The sequence below is a fragment of the Vipera berus genome (assembly GCF_964194415.1).
Source record: "Vipera berus genome assembly, chromosome: 4".
NCBI lineage: Eukaryota > Metazoa > Chordata > Lepidosauria > Squamata > Viperidae > Vipera > Vipera berus.
This window is the reverse complement of record NC_138206.1, coordinates 110,985,048-110,997,998: the sequence shown is the minus strand read 5'-3', so window position 1 is coordinate 110,997,998 and position 12,951 is coordinate 110,985,048. Positions and strand designations below refer to the sequence as shown.

Below are 12,951 nucleotides of genomic sequence, written 5' to 3'. Positions count from 1 at the left end.
TGACCACGGAGACGTCCTCGGACAAGCGCTGGCTCTTCGGCTTTGAAACGGAGATGAGCACCGGCCCCTAGAGTTGGAAACGACTAGCACGCATGTGCGGGGGAACCTTTACTTTTTTAAGGGAAAGAAAGACGTTTTCCTGTAATGCCTACTTAAATGTAATTTTATGGTGCTTGAATTCATCCTGATAACTATCTAAAATGCAGCTTCTAGAGCCAGGTGCTACTAGAAAACCTGGCAGTTTGATTACAGTATGATAATGATGGGGAAATTCTTTTAATCCAGTTAAAACGCTATGTTTTGGCTTTGGGCTTCAAACGGTAGTGTTAGCAAGTGTGATATAATTCAGCCTCCGCATATGTGCTACTAGGCTGTTTCTCAGAAGTCTTAAAATTAAGTCCAGCCTTTAGACAGATGACTTCTGGAATGTGGGAACTTTGTTAGCCATGGCAAACCCGTATCAGTGAGCAAGGACATCAGTTTTTTGTGATGTTCTCAGAACTTCAGACCTGTGCCCACCAGCTTTGTTCTCTGACCGTGTTTGGTCTATTAAGAAATCTAATGCATTTTAAATTTGAATTGGGAAGGGAGGGAGGGAGGAAAGGAAAGGGAAGGGGAGGAAGGAAGGAAGGAAGGAAGGAAGGAAGGAAGGAAGGAAGGAAGGAAAAAAAATTAGAATCCAAAACATATTGTAGGAGAATCAGGGAAACCAAATTCAATCAGGGGTGTCAAATTCAATTTCATTGAGGGCCACATCAACATTGCAGTTGCCCTTGGGGGGCCGGGTGGGTGTGGCCAGGGTGGGCGTGGTCTACTGGGTGGGTGTGGCTGGAGTGGGTGTGGCCTACTGGGTGAGCATGGCCAGCTCTACATCGTTCATGTCAAGGGTGCCTGTGGGGGCCTGGGCAGGAGTGGGACAGATCTGAGGATCTCTGGCAGAAGGAGATAGGACCGGGGCAAGTGCCAAGGCATGGTTCACTGGAGGAGCCTCACTGTTCCTCTCAGGCCATGGTGGTGGTGGTGGGGGCTGGATGGTGGCATGGAGGTCAAATGCCCAGCCCAGCCCTCAAGCACCCGCAGCACTAAGCCCAGCCCCACTTTCCCAAGGGGGGTGCCCAGCTGCACTTACCTCCTCCTCAAGGCTGCTGCTGCTGCTGTGCTTGCTCTCCTGGGTACCAGGGCAAAGTCAAGAGAGAAGCCCACTCCCTCTCCATGTGAGGAGACCTGGCTTTGTATCCAAAGCTTCCTTAGCAATAGGATCGGAGACCCCCCAAGATAGGCCAGGAGGAGGGGGCAAGGGGATGGTGAAAGAGCAGCAGGGAAGGTCTAAGGCAGGACTTCCCTCAGACCCTCCCTCTCCTTCCTTCCTTCCTTCCTTCCTTCCTTCCTTCCTTCCTTCCTTCCTTCCTTCCTTCCTTCCTAGAGTGGTGGGAAAATATTTGAGATGAGGGAGGGAGAAAAACAAGCAAGAAGCGCAGCTGGGGAAGTGTCATCCTTCGTGAGGAATGAAGAAATGCATCATCGCCTGGAAGTGGCCAGCATATGGCCCTCGCCTACTTCACATATCCGGCTTGGTGGGCTCTGGGGGAGGGGATGCCATGAGCAGCATGAGAGTCGATGTTACCTGCGCAATGCTGCCCAGCCCCTAGCCTGCCCGATTTTGGCAGGCAGCGAGGCGCTCTCCACACAGTGCCGAGAGGCTGAGCCAGGTGGCATGAATCTGAAGAGAAGCGCAACGCTGCCCAGGCCCTAGCCTGCCTGAAGTAGGGCCACGTGCTGGCCACTTCCAGGCGATGGTGCATTTCTTCATTCCTCACAAAGGGTGATACCTCCCCAGCATGCGCCCGGGGGGCAGTGCCGATGCGGCAGGGGCTGGTCCCTCGCTGTTTCCAGACGGCCTTTTGGAGCTAAGACTGAATGTATTTCAGCATAGATGCCCACCACGAAATTGTACATTGGCCCCCGGCTGGCCTGGGCCGGGGCCATTCCCTCACTGTTTCCAGGATGGGTTCGCGTGCCACATGAAACCACTTTGCGGGCCGGATCCGGCCCCCGGGCCTTGTATTTGACATGTCTGAATTAGATAGTCCCAAGATAATTAACTGCAAGTTATGTACATTTATGCATTCAGGAAGAATGCATGGTTCATATGTTGAATGCTCCAACACTGGACGTTTTTAAGAAGAGACTGCACAGCCATTTGCCTGAAATGGTATAGGGTTTCCTGCCTGAGCAGGGGGTTGGACTAGATGACCTCCAAGGTCCCTTCCAACTTTATATTATTATTATTATTATTATTATTATTATTATTATTATTATTATTATTATTATTATTATTATTATTATTATTATTATTATTATTATTAATATATTTTGCCAAACTGTACAGTAGTGGCCAAAATTGTGGAAACGTTTTGGGAAAAGTGTACATTTGAGGTTTGATGGCTAATAACACTGCTGGTTTTTTTGGAGCAGTACCATAAAATTATATATCAATGGAAAGATAATTTAATCTTTAAATTATCTTAAAGATAATTTTAACTGTTCTATTTGCAGGGATAATTTAATCTTTTTAATTGTCTTTTAACTTTTGTATTTTGTATTGATGTGATTTTAAAATGCCCTGTAAACCGCCCTGAGTCCTTCGGGAAAGGGCGGTATATAAATCTAATAAAATAGAAAATAAAATAAATGATCAAGAATGTAATGCAACATCATTTGTTCAATTATCTGTATTCTGTGAAAAGTGATAGCCAAATAACCAGAAAAAGGAAGCACAACTTGCTTAGGTTGATATGAGTTAGCTTTCCTTCATCTGATTGTAGCCAGTGAGCACGAGCGTTTAGAGAGCCAATCAGGTGTCATCTTGTTTTGGCAATGAGCCAATCAGATCACAGTAGGATTCAGTTATTGATGTCATGTATTGAAGCTGAGAGGATGATATTTGTCAGTGTGTTACGTGATCACTATCAAGTCGGTTGGGTTTTTTTTGTGTTCTTTCATTGAGTGAGCTTGTAAAACGTAATAAAATGAAAGTAATGGTGCAAAGAGTTGACTGGTTGCCCAGAAAGCGATGTAAAATAGAGTTATTAAGTGAACAAGGCTACAGTTATAAAAAAAATTAGAGGAAAAATGGGTGGAAACTTAACCAAAGGTGGCATTTCTACTGTACACCTTTCCCAAAAGGTTTCCACAATTTTGGCCACTACTGTTATGTATAAAAGACGTCAAAATCTGGTTTTTTTCTTTCCTTTTGGTTTTCAAAAACATCCTAATACCATTTTTTAAAAAAAAAAATCCATCCAAATTATTAGCCACAAAAGGAAGTCTTTGAATCTGTCTGTTTCTACAAGCTACTCCCCTAAGAACAGGATACATCATACATTTTTTTTTTGCAAAACTAGCGTTTTGTCTTGTTACAGGAGACCACAGATGGGAAGTAAGAAAGAATGGATGCGTAGCATCAATAGCAGCTCCCAAACAAGTTTAATCAGACTCCCCTGCCCATCATAGTTTGTAACCTTACATAACGTGTTAATGTGTGCTAAGGAAAAGAAAGTGGAAATTCTACTTCAAAAGATGTCCAGTTTAAAATTCTATTATTATTTTTTAAATTTTATTTTTTTCGTCTTGGCACAGCGTGCATTTGGCAAGAAGATTGCTACAGCTAGAAAAGCAAAATACATTGCTTGCAAAAGATTTGGAGCGCCAGAAGGATGAAGTTGCCCGCATTTCACAAGAGGTATAATTGATACACACACACACACACACACACAAACACACACCATTATAAGGAAGCGTAATTATATGCATGATAAGAGAGCGAGTTTAGTCTAATGCAGGGGTCTTCAAACTCGGCCCTTTTGTGACTCATGGACTTCAACTCCCAGAATTCCTTAGCCAGGCTGAGGAATTCTGGGAGTTGAAGTCCATGAGTCATAAAAGGGCCGAGTTTGAAGACCCCTGAAAGGCATCAAACCAGAAAGCAGGAGACCGTGGGTTTAAGTCCTTTCTTAGCCATGAAAATCATCTGGGTGATTTTAGCCCCCCCCCCCCTCTCTCTCTCTCTCTCTCTCTCTCTCTCTCTCTCTCTCTCTCTCTCTCTCTCTCTCATTATTTGTAAAATAATAATAAAAAAGTATATACGTGGACAACTACTCCCATGCTAATTCTTTTCAGCACAATACGTGTTGCTTTAATAGCAGAGATGAAAAGGCAGATTATTCTGCAGACTAAACAAAACACAGACTAGACAGATAAGCCTCTCTCCTCTGGACGGGGAAAAACTAGCAAAACGGGTTTAGTTTTCTTAAAGTTTTTTTTTCTTTTTATGCAATACCTATTTATTTAATTATTTAATATCTTTGCCCATCTCAGACAATATAACCTCGGGCACCTACTGACAATAACACACACACACACACACACACACACACACACACAAAGAAATCAACCTCTTCAGTTCCAGGGAGAGCAAGAGAGCAGAGACCCATTTCGCCATTCCTACCCCTGATCAGTCCCTACATAATGTGCTAGCTAAAGCAATCCCAACTTGATTTTTTTCCAAGATAAACCTTGATTATATCCCTTTAGAGATACAGAAAATCCAGGTGAGTCCCTGGCAAGCGTGAATAGATTTTCATAAAGTCGTGAAGGAAGGGCTGTCCCTGACTCTTTGTGAGCTATCAGAAGGTATTGTCCTCCACTGCCCTGTAAACAGTAAAAGTATGACATTTGCCTGGGCTCTTTGCTCTGGAAAGAATACAGTTCAACCGATTCTTTCCTTCCTTCCTTCCTTCCTTCCTTCCTTCCTTCCTTCCTTCCTTCCTTCCTTCCTTCTCTTTCTTCCTTCCTTCCTTCCTTCCTTCCTTCCTTCCTTTCTTTCTTTCTTTCTTTCTTTTTCTTTCTTTCTTTGAAAGCAGCACTCGCGTTTAAAAATTCTGGGTTGGGAATCACTTGCCCCAAATAGATGTCTTCCTGCGACGTAATTTTGAAGCCATGCTAACAAACTGGGGAAAATAAACCCAGCAATTCTGTTACCATCCTTTCTAAATAATATTGAAGGGGGGTTTAGCTCCATCTTTTAAAGCGGAGATTCCCCAACCTTTGTAGCACCGGGTCCGTGGAGAGAGGTTTTTCCGCGGACCGGAGGGGGCATGGTTTCGTGTGCTGTCTGCATCCCGCGGATGGGGCTTTGCTTGTTTGTGCAGACCGGTTGTTGGCATGCCATGGCCCCGGTACTGGTCCACGGACCAGGGGCTGGGGATCCCTGTTTTAAAGTGATCTTTATATATGGTGTCATGATTACATTGTGGGAAATGGAAAGAGGCAGAAGAAACTTCCTTTCATGGTTTAAATGTTCATCTTTCTTCTTCTTCTTCTTCTTCTTCTTCTTCTTCTTCTTCTTCTTCTTCTTCTTCTTCTTCTTCTTCTTCTTCTTCTTCTTCTTCTTCTTCTTCTTCTTCTTCTTTCTTTTCAGCGAGACAAAGCTAATTCCTTCTTGAACCAAGTACAGCAGCCCTACAAGTATCTCATTGAGTCGGTGCAGGAGAGAGATTCCCAGATCGTTGTGCAGAAAGAACGGATTGCTCAATATGAAAAGGACATCAGGTAAAGATTGCAAATTTGGTGTTGAATTTGGTGTTGGCATCTAGAATCTAGCAGCCAGCTAGCAAAGAGCAGCTGAAGCACTGAGTCCATCGGAAGTTGAGGGCTGCTCCTGCTAATTTCATAGCCACAGCTCTTTAGAAATTCTTTTCTTTTCTTTTTAATGGTGTAGAAGCCATTGCCTTCTTGATAGCAGCGTTGCAATATCTTAAGAGGCTGCCACAAAGAAGAGGCAGTCAAGCTATTCACCAAGGCACCTGAAGGCAGAACAAGAAGCAATGGATGGAAAGGAATCAAAGAGAGAAGCAACCTAGAGCTAAGGAGAAACTTCCTAACAGCGGGAACAATTAACCCGTGGAACAGCTTGCCTTCAGAAGCCGTGGGTGCTCCAACCCTGGAGTTTTTTAAGGAAGAGATTGAACAACCATTTGTCTGAAATGGTGTAGGGTTTCCTGCTTGACTAGGAGGTTGGACTACAAGACCTCCATGTTCCCTTCCAACTCTGTTATTCTTCCAGGTTATTTTTATTATTATTTTACTCCCTAGTCCAGTCGTCAGCCAATCTCTTCCAATTACTTAATTAACTTGGTTCTCCTGTCCCACTTATATGGCTTAGCTTAAACTTGGCTAATCATTTGTCTGATCTCTTTCTCCCATGAGACTTTCCTTTCTCCATTGCAGGTGAGTACATCCTGTTCTCTTAGGTCTCAGAAGAGGAGACTTATGTGTCTCTTTGACTCCCTCACTGGCTGCCTAGACGGCTGAGTACTAGGCTGCTGACTGGGGTTCCAGAGTTCCCTAATGTTCACTTCAGAAAAAGTGTCCAGAAGTGTTTTGTTTTTTAATCTTGCTCATCTGATTTTTTGACTTAGCTAGAGGGAAGAAGAATATCACTAATGGATGTCCTCTCCTACCTGGCTGCTTTCCTATTGTAACTTCTGAGATTCAAAGAAAGGGGAAACTCCTTGTGTTATGAACCATCCCTCCAGTCTTAAAATGTGGGGGGTCACCTCTTAGTTTACTGCCAACCTCTACAGGGAGTCCTTGGTTTGCGACCACAATTGAGCCCAACATTTCTGTTGTTAAGTGAGACATTTCTTAAGTGAGCTTTGCCCCATTTTACGACTTTTCTTGCCACAGTTGTTAAGTGAATCATGGCAGTTGATAAGTTAGTAAACTGGTTGTTAAATGAATCTGGCTTCCCCTATTGACTTTGTTTGTTGGAAGGTTGCAAAAGGTGGATCACATGGCCCTGGGACCCCGTAACCGTCATAAGTATGAACCCGTTGCCAAGCGTCCCAATTTTGATCGCATGACCGTGGGAAGGCTACAGAGGTCGCAACTGTGAAAAATGGTCATAAGTCACTTTTTTCAGTGCTGTTGTAACTTTGAGCGGTCACTAAGTGAGCTGTTGTAAGCTGAGGACTATGTCAGAGCATGCACAGTCTTATTGCGCTGAGATAACCCAGGAGGTAAACATGGTAAACAGTGGATTGTATTAAATGGTGGTTTATTTTACACTATCTACAATTTCATACACCAGGAACAATACACATACACATGCTAATACAGCAGGATCCAATAAACCACAATTACAGCAGGAAACGGAAGAGAGAGAACTCATCAGCAGAGCCTTCCCTTTATACAAGGGCTCTTAAAGAGACACAGACCCTGCTGAGTCATTCCCATCATTATATTACATCTTACATCTTATATTACATAAGCTCGTTAGCTGTTAAATCAATACCTTGACAGACTACCTGTATCCTTCATTAAACATGGAGGATTTCCGAAGTTCTCGGAAGTCTCCTAAGGCCTCATAATTCAAATCGGTATCCTATCCAGGATTTTATTTTTTTTGCCACCTCCTTGAACTGGAAGAGCCAGAAGCATGCCTGGAATAGGGCCGTGATTGAAACGGTCCTTATAAAGTCAAACTAAAATTAATTGGCTCAACTGATTTTCATCTCTTGGCTTGGAAAACATGACAAGGCACGAACTATTAAAGTCAATGTATCAAACACATACATACATACATACATCTTTGCCCTTTGGTTTGTCTTTACTTTGGGGTGCTGCTTTAAATTATCTATACGAATGGTAGCCCAAAGAAAATGTTCATGTTTGCCCTTTCAAAATGGATCTACGTGTGTTTTAATTCCCAGCGATTTATGTTAAAACTCACATGGCAACTGGAACGTGGTATTAACTTCAGGTCCTGAACTGTTTTCTTCTGCCCACCAGCCAGTTAAATGAAGAAAAGAAGGCTTTGCTGCGGGTCAAGAACCAAATGGCGGCAGACTTGGAAAGACTTCTAAATCACCGGGAGGTAATGTTTTTTAGCCCAGCTATTACCATGTAATGTTTCCCCTCTTTGCGCTAGTCATCATATGGTGTTTTTTTCACGTTCCTACCGTGTTTCCCCCCAAAAGAAGACCTACCCCGAAAATAAGCCCTAGCTTGATTTTGGGGGGTGGGCCTAATATAAGCCTTACCCCAAAATTAAGCCCACGTTTTGGGGTGAGGCGCACACCTAAAAATCAAGCCAGGGTGGGGTGGGGGGGAGTGGAGCTGCCTGGAACTTTCCTGAAGGCCTCTGACAGCGGAAAGGAGCCCGGGAGGGCGGGTTGCCACGTGCGTCAATCCGGAGCTCCATTCTCAGCTGCAGAGGCCTTTCCTGAAGGCCTCTGATGGCAAAATGGAGGACAGGGGGTGCCGTGCGCGTGAATCTGTAGCTCCATTCTCAGCTGCAGAGGCCTTTCCTGAAGGCCTCTGACAGCAAAATAGAGGCCAGGAGGCGCCATATGCATCAATCCGGAGCTCCATTCTCAGCTGCAGAGGCCTTTCCTGAGGGCGAAACGGAGGCCGGAAGCGATGTGCGTGAGTGGCGGCGAGCGGCCGCAGAAGAAATGGGCCGGCTGGGTAGGGCTGTTGGTGCCGCTGCCGCGAGGTGAGACTTAAGAAAAAGACATTCCCCTGAAAATAAGACCTGGTGCCTCTTTTGGAGGCAAAAAATAATAATAAAAAGACTGGGTCTTATTTTCAGGGAACCCTGGTAGCTTTTCAAAAACAATTTTTGAAATACTCACCAAAGCTCTTCTTCCACGTCTTTCCTTGTAGTCCTCTCAAATGGCTGCTGTTAATGTCTGCCTCAACCTTCCCCTCCACTGTAAATTTGCACTCCAAAGTGCATCTCATTGCCATCAGCTTCCATCAGCCTCAGCCCCTCCTTAATCCCAGCAGCATCCCGTGACCAGGTTACCCCACTGGGGTCACCAATCTCCCTGGCTAGCCCTCCTGACCATCCCTACATGTCCAGACAGAACCCAAGGCTCGTGGGACATCACTTTCTTCCTTTTCTGAATATTAATGCCTGGAGGTTCTCGCAAGTAGGAAAAAAGGCTTCTTCGTCACATCAAAGGAAGGACATGCAGACACCAGACTCTGCCGGTTTTCTGGAGGAGGGGATGGAAGTAGAGGAGATAAGGAAGTAGCCATGTGTCTCTGACTGCTTAATACCAATTTCAGCTGTTCCGGGCATCGTGGCCCTCATTGGTGAGGAATGTTGGATGCTGTGGTGTTAAAAACTTTAGAAGGGCCACAGGATACCCACCCCTTCTCTGATGCCTCGTTCCTCTCACCATAATTTCCCCTCTTTCTTGCATCCTGTTTGAGTAGTAGAACTTGGAGGGATGAGTTTCATCTACCTTACAAAGCTAGCATTTGACCCTTTACTGCATTGCCTTTCAACAATTAGGAGACATGCAGCTTTATTTCTTCCTTTACAGTGTTTCATTGTTCTTTACCCTATTTTCCAGGTATGTTCTAGCTTTTAATGGCTGGCAATTTCAGATGCTAAACTCAAAAGCTCTTTTAAGTTCCAAAGAATTTCATGTCATAGACTCTTCGTACCTTAATTTCCATTTAATGCCATCACTGTCTCCTAATACATTTATTGGACGCCATTGTCTTGGGTGTGTAAATGAATAATTATGTTGTTATATATGCACTATAGCAGCGGCTCCCAACCTTTTCTATACCCCGCACCCCTAGAACGCTTCTGATATATTCTTGCACCCCTTAACAAAATTTTGAAATAACGGCAACGAATTATGCATATACACCAGGCATGTCAAACTGCTGGCCCATGGGCTGGATGCATCATACCGAAACCACACCCACCCCATTGCCGGCAATGGGGAAAAAGTTGTGATACGTTGCGTGACATCGCGAGTTTGACATGCCTGATATACACTATAATTTTGAAAACCCATGTTTTTGCACCCCCTGGAATATCATCTCGCACACCCTAGGGGGGTTCGAGCACCCCCGTTTGGGAACTCCTGCACTATAGCATAATGTATGCACTAAAGTATAATATCTCTGTTGGGTTATATCTCTGTATTATGCCCTTAATATATGGTGTCACATACCATTAACAGAAAACTCATTCATTTCTGCAAAATAATTGCTTCTCAAGGCAAAATGTTTCAGAGCTAGTTAACTTTGTATTAATGAAATAAACATAAGATTTTGGAATTTTCTGTACAGGTAAGCACCTGTGGGTATTTGTAACTTCTACAAGTGTTTACCAAATTGAGCCTCCGAATCAATAGTAACTTTTTTTTTTTTGCACATGTCCCATTTACTAAATGGATCCCCCCCCCCCGAAAATCCTTTTCCACACCTATTTTGTAGAGGACTTCTTTTGGGAAGAGAAAATTACTACAGTTATTAGCTTGACCTAGGACAGGGGTAGGCAACCTGGGCTCTTTTATGACTCATGGACTTCAACTCATGGACTTCAACTCCTGACTCATGGACTTCAACTCCTGAGTCCTGCTGACTCAGGAATTCTGGGAGTTGAAGTCCATGAGTCATAAAAGAGCCCAGGTTGCCTACCCCTGACCTAGGAGATGCTCTCCGAGTCAGTTTCCTATATTAATGCGGTTCTTGTACTTCTGAGACGTTACAGTTCTACAGATTCCGCTTTCCAATAGTCAGCAGCACCCAAGTACGCAAATGTTGCATCTCTTTGCAACCCCTTAAAGCAGCCACACTTTTATTTTTCTGCCTGCCTTTCAAATACTGCAGTAGAACTTTAAAGAGGCAGGAGCCTCTCTTTTGGGTCAACCAGTTTTTCCTTCTTCTGTTCTGAAGAATCAGCTGTTGACAAGCTCGGGACACAAGTCGGAAGGGAGGACCTCCGTGGCGGGTTTGAAGGGGTCGGGGCTGACGGGACGTTAAGGTCTCCCCCTCTCAGCCTCCAAGATGGAGGGAACTTACCAGCTAAACAGATAAGCGAGCTGCATTTTTTTGGCCTTCTATTAATCATAAGGTGAGCTTACCTTGCCTGGGTCACAAAACTCGAATTGCCAACTCCAGCTGACTCCTCGGCTCACGACCACGGTTGAGCCCAAAATTTCTGTTGCTAAGCGAGACAGTTGCTAAATGGGTTTGGCCCCATTTCACGACCTTTTCTTGCCACAGCTTGTGAAGAGAATCCCTGCAGTTGTTAAGTTAGTCGCACTGTTGCTAAGTGAACCCAGCTTCCCCATTGACTTCGCTCCTCTGACGGTCGCAAAAGGGGATCGCGTGACACCCCCCCAGGAGGCTGCAACCGTCATAGGTAACGCGCCAGTCGCCAAGCGTCCAAATTTTGATCGTGTGAACATGGGGATGGTGCAGTGGTGATAAGTGTGAAAACAGCCCACACGTCACTTTTTTTTTTCAGCACCATTGCAGTTTTGACAGTCCCTAAACCAGGGATAGGCAACCTGGGCTCTTATAAAAGATTATAAAATTCTGGGAGTTGAAGTCCATGAGTCATAAAAGAGCCCAGGTTGCCTACCCCTTCCCTAAACAAATGGTTGTAAGTTAGAAAACCCTAACACTTTGCTGCCGCTTTTCCAGCCCACACAGAGTGCCCCTCTCCTGATTGATAAAGTAACAGGAAGTTTCAACAACAGGAACTGTATCATCCTGGAAAGCAATTAGGCTGTATAACTATTTGGGAGGAGAGCGGGATTGTTGGCTTAATTGAAATAGAAAAGCCACCTTTGGTTAAGTTTCCACCCATTTTTCTTCCAATTTCTTTATAACTGTAGCCTTGTTCACTTAATAACTCTATTTTACATCGCTTTCTGGGAAACCAGTCAACTCTTTGCACCATTACTTTAATTTTATTACATTTTACAAGCTCACTGAATGAAAGAACACACAAAAAAACCCCATCCATCTTGATAGCGATCACGTAGCACACTGACAAATGTCCTCCTCTCAGCTTCAATACACGACATCAGTAACTGAATCCTACTATGATCTGATTGGCTCATTGCCAAAACAAGATGACACCTGATTGGCTCCCTAAACGCTCGTGCTCATTGGCTACAATCAGATGAAGGAAAGCTACCTGATATCAACCTAAGCAAGTTGTGCTTCCTTTTTCTGGTTATTTGGCTGCAACTTTTCATAGAATACAGTACAGATAATTGAACAAAATCTTTGTTGCCTTACAGTCTTGATTAAATTATCTTTCCATTGATATATAATTTTATGGTAAAAAGGTAAAGTTTCCCCTGCACATGCGTGCTAGTCGTTTCCAACTCTAGGGGCCGGTGCTCATCTCCGTTTCAAAGCCGAAGAGCCAGCGCTTGTCCGAGGACGTCTCCGTGGTCATGTGGCTGGCATGACTAGACGCCAAAGGCGCACAGAACGCTGTTACCTTCCCACCGTAGTGGTCCCTATTTTTCTACTTGCATTTTTACGTGATTTCGAACTGCTAGGTTGGCAGAAGCTGGGATGAGTAACAGGCGCTCATTCTGCTACGCGGCACTTGGAATTCGACCCGCCAAACTGCCGACCATCTGATCGACAAGCTCAGCGTCCCAACCCACTGAGCCACCGCGTCCCTAATTTTATGGTACTACAAAAAAAAAGTAGTTAGCCATCAAACCTCAAAAATACACTTTCCCCAAACGGTTTCCACAATTTTGGCCACTGCTGTACCTCTCCCACACCACGCCCACAAAAGTGTTTCCTTAAGCAGTTTTTTTTTTACATGCCAAAAGGTAGAAGGAATCTGGAGCAGGAAGTACTTGTGAAAATCCTCCCATTGTTCAGGCCTGGCTCAGCCGGCTGCCATTTTCTCTGGTTCGTGGGGTTCGCCAGTTGGGGGCCTTCGGAAATGGAGAGGCCCACTCCCAGAATTCTCAACACTGGCCTTGCTTGAAGGGTGAAAGGTGCCCTGGTGGTGAACAATTGGTCTCCAGCTTCATTCGTTGCTTTTCAGGGCTTCATTATAACGGCATTCAAGTCAGATTGCAATTAAAGTGAATTGATAGC

The 12,951-nt window shown here is 44.4% G+C and overlaps 1 protein-coding gene across 3 annotated transcripts in view; it reads left to right on the top strand.

The window, feature by feature from the left end:
- The window catches only part of PIBF1 (progesterone immunomodulatory binding factor 1), a 95,288-nt gene that overhangs the window by 70,726 nt on the left and 11,611 nt on the right, over positions 1-12,951 (top strand). For 2 of the 3 annotated variants that reach the window (XM_081326849.1, XM_081326848.1), the window contains exons 14-16: positions 3,640-3,742; positions 5,480-5,610; positions 7,852-7,936. In XM_081326849.1, coding sequence (XP_081182975.1) covers positions 3,640-3,742; positions 5,480-5,610; positions 7,852-7,936 — 319 coding nt within the window. Of the gene's footprint in view, positions 1-3,639; positions 3,743-5,479; positions 5,611-7,851; positions 7,937-12,951 lie in introns of those variants that run through there. The other variant, XR_014026316.1, reaches the window with a different exon arrangement.